General features: G+C 42.9%; 1 protein-coding gene across 1 annotated transcript in view; it reads right to left on the bottom strand.

The window, feature by feature from the left end:
• The window catches only part of ETH_00009940 (proteasome PCI domain-containing protein, putative), a gene marked incomplete at both ends in the record, with an annotated part of 4,889 nt that extends 1,124 nt beyond the window's left edge, over positions 1-3,765 (bottom strand). The window contains 7 exons of the mRNA XM_013377065.1: positions 38-242; positions 640-854; positions 1,204-1,278; positions 1,412-1,506; positions 2,088-2,211; positions 2,912-3,081; positions 3,358-3,765. Of these exons, the coding sequence (XP_013232519.1) occupies positions 38-242; positions 640-854; positions 1,204-1,278; positions 1,412-1,506; positions 2,088-2,211; positions 2,912-3,081; positions 3,358-3,765 (1,292 nt within the window). The remainder of the gene's footprint in view (positions 1-37; positions 243-639; positions 855-1,203; positions 1,279-1,411; positions 1,507-2,087; positions 2,212-2,911; positions 3,082-3,357) is intronic.
• Positions 3,766-5,994: the final 2,229 nt, after the last annotated feature.

The raw sequence follows: 5,994 nt of genomic DNA, 5'->3' as shown, positions 1-5,994 counted from the left end.
AAACCCCCACAAACCCCCGCAAACCCTCGAAACCGACCGGACGTGGACGAGCTTGTTGATCTGGTCCACCTTCGCCTCCACCAAACCCTGGCCAATGGCCTGCACCACCAGCTGCTCCGCAGTCGCCTCCGACAGCTGCGAAAAGTCGCTCAGCTGTTTGAAGGAAAAGAGCCGCCGGCGCTGCAGCGTGGAGGCCACCCACAGCAGCTGCAGCTTCTGCAGCAAGCCCTCGCGGCCCAGCCCTGAACGCGCCAAACCCTAAACCCTAAACCCTAAACCCTAACTTGGACCTCCGCCAGGCAGGAGGGCCGGGCCAGCCGTTTCGTCGGCGCCAGCCCTGGAGCCTGGGAAACGCTACGCGCTGCGCAACATTGGAAACCCTTGGAAACCCTTCTAAACCCTTCTAAACCCTTGGAAACCTCCTAAACCCTTCTAAACCCTTGGAAACCTCCTAAACCCTTCTAAACCCTTGGAAACCCCTCTAAACCCTTGAAAACCCTTGTGAACCCTTGGAAACCTTTGTAAACCCTTGTAAAGGCTTGTAAACCCTTGTAAAGGCTCGTGAAGGCTTGTAAATCCTCGTGTGTTGCGGTAAACCCTAAACCCTAAAGCCGAAACCCTAAACCCTCGTGGACAGACCGTATTTGTCGAGCATTTCGGGGTGCTGGGCGAGGAGCTCTTCGAGCTGCTGAGGGCCCTGTTTGCAGAAGACTTGCAGAAGATGGAAAAGAAAAGAATGTTCAGTTTTATTTAAATTTTGAATTGCAGAATAACTCAACAAAGAGTCGAAGTACAAAATGTCCCCCATCTTCACAGAGTCCGTCGCCAGCTCCACTGCTGCAGCCACCGTGGCGCTGCAGCAGCAGCACCAAAGAAGCAGTTAATAATTAATTAATCACTTATTTATTCGTTTATTATTTATTGTTTATTATTTTATTTTATTTAATTTGATTGCTGATTTATTTGCTTTTTGAAAGTACTGATTGGTGCGAAGGAATGGGGCTGTGTGAGGCTAGAGAAGTTGCGAAAGCAAAACCTATTGCATGCACAGTGCCTGCACAACGCATGCATGCAAAGCGCATGCATGCGTGCAAAGCGCATGCATGCATGCATGCAAAGCGCATGCATGCATGCATGCAAAGCGCATGCATGCATGCATGCAAAGCGCGTGCATGCATGCATGCATGCAAAGCTTTGTCTTACGGGTCGTTCAAAACTTCTTCAGTTTCTCCCTGGAAGAACTGGACGTGGCGTTTGAGGTAGTCATAAGCCTCTTCTCTGAATTTGCAAAAGCAAACTAACGGAACTAAGTGAATTAAATGAATTAAATGAATTAAATCGAACTAAATTAACTAATTTAATTTAATTAATTTAATTAATTTAATTCAATTAATTCATTTTTTTTGCCCACGTCTTCCCCAACTTCTTCAGCCCGTTGGCCAGCATCAGATACACCTGGCGCTTTGCTGCTGGCCCCAAATTCCAGTCTTTGGCCCATTCGTTTATCTGCAGCGTCGCAGCACCATTTGAATTTAATTAATTAATTTAATTAATTTAATTTAATTTAATTAATTTAATTTAATTAATTTTATTTAATTCAATTTGTTTTATTTTATTTGTTTGGCTTGATTCGGTCGAATCAGTTAAATGGAGTTGGTCCGAGGGTGCTGCGCTGCTGCTGCTGCTGCTGCTGCGATGGTTACTTTGTGCGAAACAGATAAGTAAATAACAAATAATTCAAAAATAAATAACAAATAAATGAAATACAAATAACTCATAGATACAATATACATATCAATTAAATAACAAACAGATAACAAACAAGTGCCTTCTGGCAGCAGCAGCAGCAGCAGCAACAATAGAAGCAGCAGCAGCAACAGCAGCAAAAACTATGAAGTAGAAGTTCTCTTTTCCTGTGTCTGCTGCAGCAGCTCGTGCCGCTGCTGCTGCTGCTGCTCCAACGCCAAAGACCAGTTCAATGACTTTAATGACATTGATTAAACCAAACATAATAATTAAATAGATTTAAATGATTAATTTTATTTTATTTCATTTTATTTTAATTAAATTGAAGCAAAATGCCGCACATATTTCACGTAGGGCAGCAGCAAATGGAACAAATTGGTCTCCGTCGCATATTCCAAAATGGCGACAAAAATGGGAAAGCGGTAAGGGAAAGAAGGGGGGAAGACGTTGTAGAGGCCCATAAGTCTGAAAACAAACAAAACAAATTAATTTAATTTAATTTAATTTAATTTAATTAATTAATTTAATTTAATTTGATTGATACAATTTAGTCATAAAGTGCTCCAGAAACGCTTTCTTTACACGCAGCAGACTGCTGCTGCTTGCTGCTGCTCGTTTGCTGCTGCTGCGCGAGTTGCTGCTGCTGCTGCTGCTGCTGCCAGCTTGCTGCTGCAGCCACCACCGCGGTTTAGACTCAAGCAAATACCCGCAGCAGCAGCCAAGCCAGCAGCAGCAGCAGCAATTGTATTCATTAGAACAATTGAAGATTCAAAGTAGAAAAACGCATGTAGTATGAAACAAAAAAGAAATGAAAATCATCAATTTCCCCCGCCAGATCTTCAGATCTTGAGATTAAACTAAATTAAATGAATCAAATTAAATAGCACCAAGTAAGAGAAAAATAATTGACGCATCAAATGTAAAATAAGACTCAAATATGCAGCAAACCCCGCTGCAGCAGCATTTCGAATTTCGAAGGCGCTGCAGCAGCAGCAGCAGCAGCAAAATTGTTTTTAATTGCTGCCTCAAAGGCATTTAAAATGGATGAAATTTAGCGGGAAAAGAAGGGAAAAGAAGGAGAAAAGGAGGCTCTGCAAACTGGATTTTGCATTCTTTGAAAAGGATCTTTTTTGGATTTGATTTCAAATCAAAAGACGAAACTTACAGCTTCAACCTGAACTCCGGCTGGTCTTTTGAAGCTCTAAAAACTGCGCAGAAGTTGCCGGCCATTTGGCCCGCCGCCTCCACGTCTGTAATCCGCAGCACCACCAGCGACATCAGCAGCATGAAGAAGTCTTGCACTTCTCTGAGGGCGTCGCCGTAGGACTTTTTGAGCTGCAGAGGGGAAAAAGAATAAAAAGAAAAAGAATAGAAGTGCTTGCGAGAAAAGGGCGTCGTTTGGAGTTCAAATCTACTCGCAATTTGCAAAATGGAGAAAGTTCAAGAAACGGAAAGCCGAAACCTGCGCGGAACTTGGGGTGTATGCGCACCCCATTTCCGCGGAAACTGCCGCTAAAAGCGCGCGATCACCGCGAAAAACGAAAGAAAACAAAAAATAAAACGAATTTAGAAAAAGAGAATTCGAAAAAAGAGGAATTTTCGGCGAATTACCTCCGGTCGAGTCTCCGCCGCAGCGGGCGGCTGGCCCTGGGCGTCCTGCGCACTGCGGATCTCGCCCAGCCAACGAAAGACCAACTCGTTTTGAGAAAGCAAAAGAGATAAAAGATTAATCGGATTTGTTATTTTGGTTTCTCCTGCTGCCTCGTCGCGCGTGAAGCAGCTCATGAACTCCCGGTAGTAGTCCTTGGTCCGCTGCGTGTCTTCCGAGTCGTACAGGGTGATCACTGCGCGCACGCGGAGTTGCAAATTCAAATTCCGAACATTTCCAACATCAAAACTCTTCAAAATGAATTCCAAATTCAACTCAGAAGTGCAACGCAGCATCCCACAGCCGCAGCCGCGCAGATTGCTGTGCAGGAACTGCAAAACGAAGGCAAACACTCGCTGCTTCGAAAACATGAATTTCAACTTTTCAGCTGCAACAAGTGAACAAAAGGGGCCTTTATGAAGCCAAGTCATTCCCAAACTTGATGCAGCAATTGTGGGGGAGAGAAAGCTTCAAAAAAAGAAAAAAATTTTAAAAAAATCGAAAGTTGAATCACAACAAGATCCACTCGGATCGGAGGGGCCCCTGCAGCGGGCCCCGGGGAGGGTCTGCGGAGTTCTTTTTGGCCAGAAATGAAAGAAAAGAAGTTTTGGAATTCAAAAGAATATTAAATAAATAAATTTAAAACCAAATTCGAAACTGACGCACAGTGGAGGAGCCACTCGCCCACAGCAACTGCCGAGGCGGTGCCGTCGGTGTCGGCCGCAAGCGGGACGAAGGTGGTCATTTTCGGAGTTTTCTCCTTTTCAACTCATTCAATCTTTTTAAAAAGATAAAAGAACCCAAAAGGAGAAAAAAAAGCAAAAAAACCCAACAAAAAGCCGCACAAGTCGATGCAATCACTCTAACCCCACGCCGCATGCAGCCCCAAACGCATGCGCCAGCCACTTCTTGCCGCCAGACTTCTTCTGCCACCAAAGTGGAACTTTAATTTATTTCATTTATTTATAAATTTAAATAAATAAATTAATTAATTAATTAATTAACATAAATAAATAATTTTTTTCGTCTTTTTTGTTTCAACGGGAATATTCAGCAAGTGCGGCGAGCTGTGAAGACAGGCCAACAGAAATGGGAATATGAACATGAATATTTTGTCCAGATGAAGAAAAATTTTTTTTTATTTTTTTGATTAAATGTTTTGAAAATGAATAAAAAGAAATAAATTAGAGTTGCACAAATTCTATAAACGCTGTTGCCTCTTCACAACGTCCCAAACAAGCCCTAGAACACCCGAAGCCCCAAACCCTAAACCCTAAACCCTAAACCCTAAACCCTCTAAAGAAGGAGGCAAAAGTGGGAATTCGCTGCGGCAGTCAATCAGCACTGGCCCCTCGCCCGCCGTAGTGTGGGTTTAGGGTTTAGGGTTTAGGGTTTGAGATTACCTTTTGACCACTTCTGCATTTTAATCCCAAATTAATTAATCTACCAACACCCCAGATAGCCCATTACGGTTAGGGTTTAGGGTTTAGCTCGGGTTTCTTTACTTTGTAGATTCCAGGAGGGTTTTAACTAACAGTCTTCTATTTTCTTCTTTTAAAATGAGAGAAAGATAAAATGAAAAGAAGACAAATGAGAAAAAACTTTGCATTTTATGTTTCGCTCTGGGGTGTCTGTACACCTGGTTGAGTGGCTGGGCATTTGACTTGTTTGTTTTTCTTTCATTTCCTATTTGGATTTTAAATTTGACGAAAGGAAGCAGCAAAGGAGATTAGAAGAAGTCCAAACCCTAAACTCTAGGGTTTTGTTTTTGTTTGAAATTTGCAAAAAGCAAAAAAGCAAAAAGCAGACGTTCAACTTGAATTAAATGGCACTTTCCACTTTTTTGCACTTCGACTCACTAGGCCTTTGCCTTTTAAATGCATGCGCAGATTAATTGCGAAGAAGTGGCCCTTGCATGCAAATTGCATGCATGCAAGTTGCTTGCATGCAAGCTGCATGCATGCTAATGCAGCACTTTGCATGCATGCAAGTTGCATGCATGCAAGTTGCATGCATGCCAAGTGCTGCGGCCAGGACAAGTCGGGGGCGTTTGCATTTAAATGGAACTTTGACTTAATTGCATTTGCATTTAAATGCAATTATTATTAAATGCACTTATCAATAAATGCATTTATTGTTTGAATGCATTTATTAAATGCATTTCTTCTTGAAATGCATTTTTTGAAATGCATTCTCGCGCTGTCGAGACACCCGAACTCCGGGGGCAATGCGCACCAGTGCTTCTTTCCACAATGCCTATCTGGACTTTAATATTTGAATATAAATATAAATATAAATATTCAAATATTTCCATAAAAGGACTCCACTTCTTTTCCGCTTCTTCAAGTCCCTTCTGATTTTCCGCAGTTCCACTTCTCCTCCTTTTCGCCCACCCCTAGGGTTTAGGGTTTAGGGTTTAGGGTGTACAGCCTAGGAGGTGTTTCTTGTTCCAGTTCTCTCCACAAATGCCACCAAATAAACCCCCTTCCATTCCAACTTGCTGGAGGAAAGAACTGCCGGCCCACCCCCGCACCCCCCTAGGGCTTAGGGTTTAGGGTTTAGGGTTTAGGGTTTAGGGTTTAGGGTTTAGGGTTTGGGGC

This window comes from Eimeria tenella, genomic scaffold, assembly GCF_000499545.2.
Source record: "Eimeria tenella Houghton genomic scaffold, Eth_scaff45, whole genome shotgun sequence".
NCBI lineage: Eukaryota > Apicomplexa > Conoidasida > Eucoccidiorida > Eimeriidae > Eimeria > Eimeria tenella.
The sequence above is the reverse complement of the archived record's forward strand: the minus strand, read 5'-3'. Positions and strand labels throughout refer to the sequence as shown.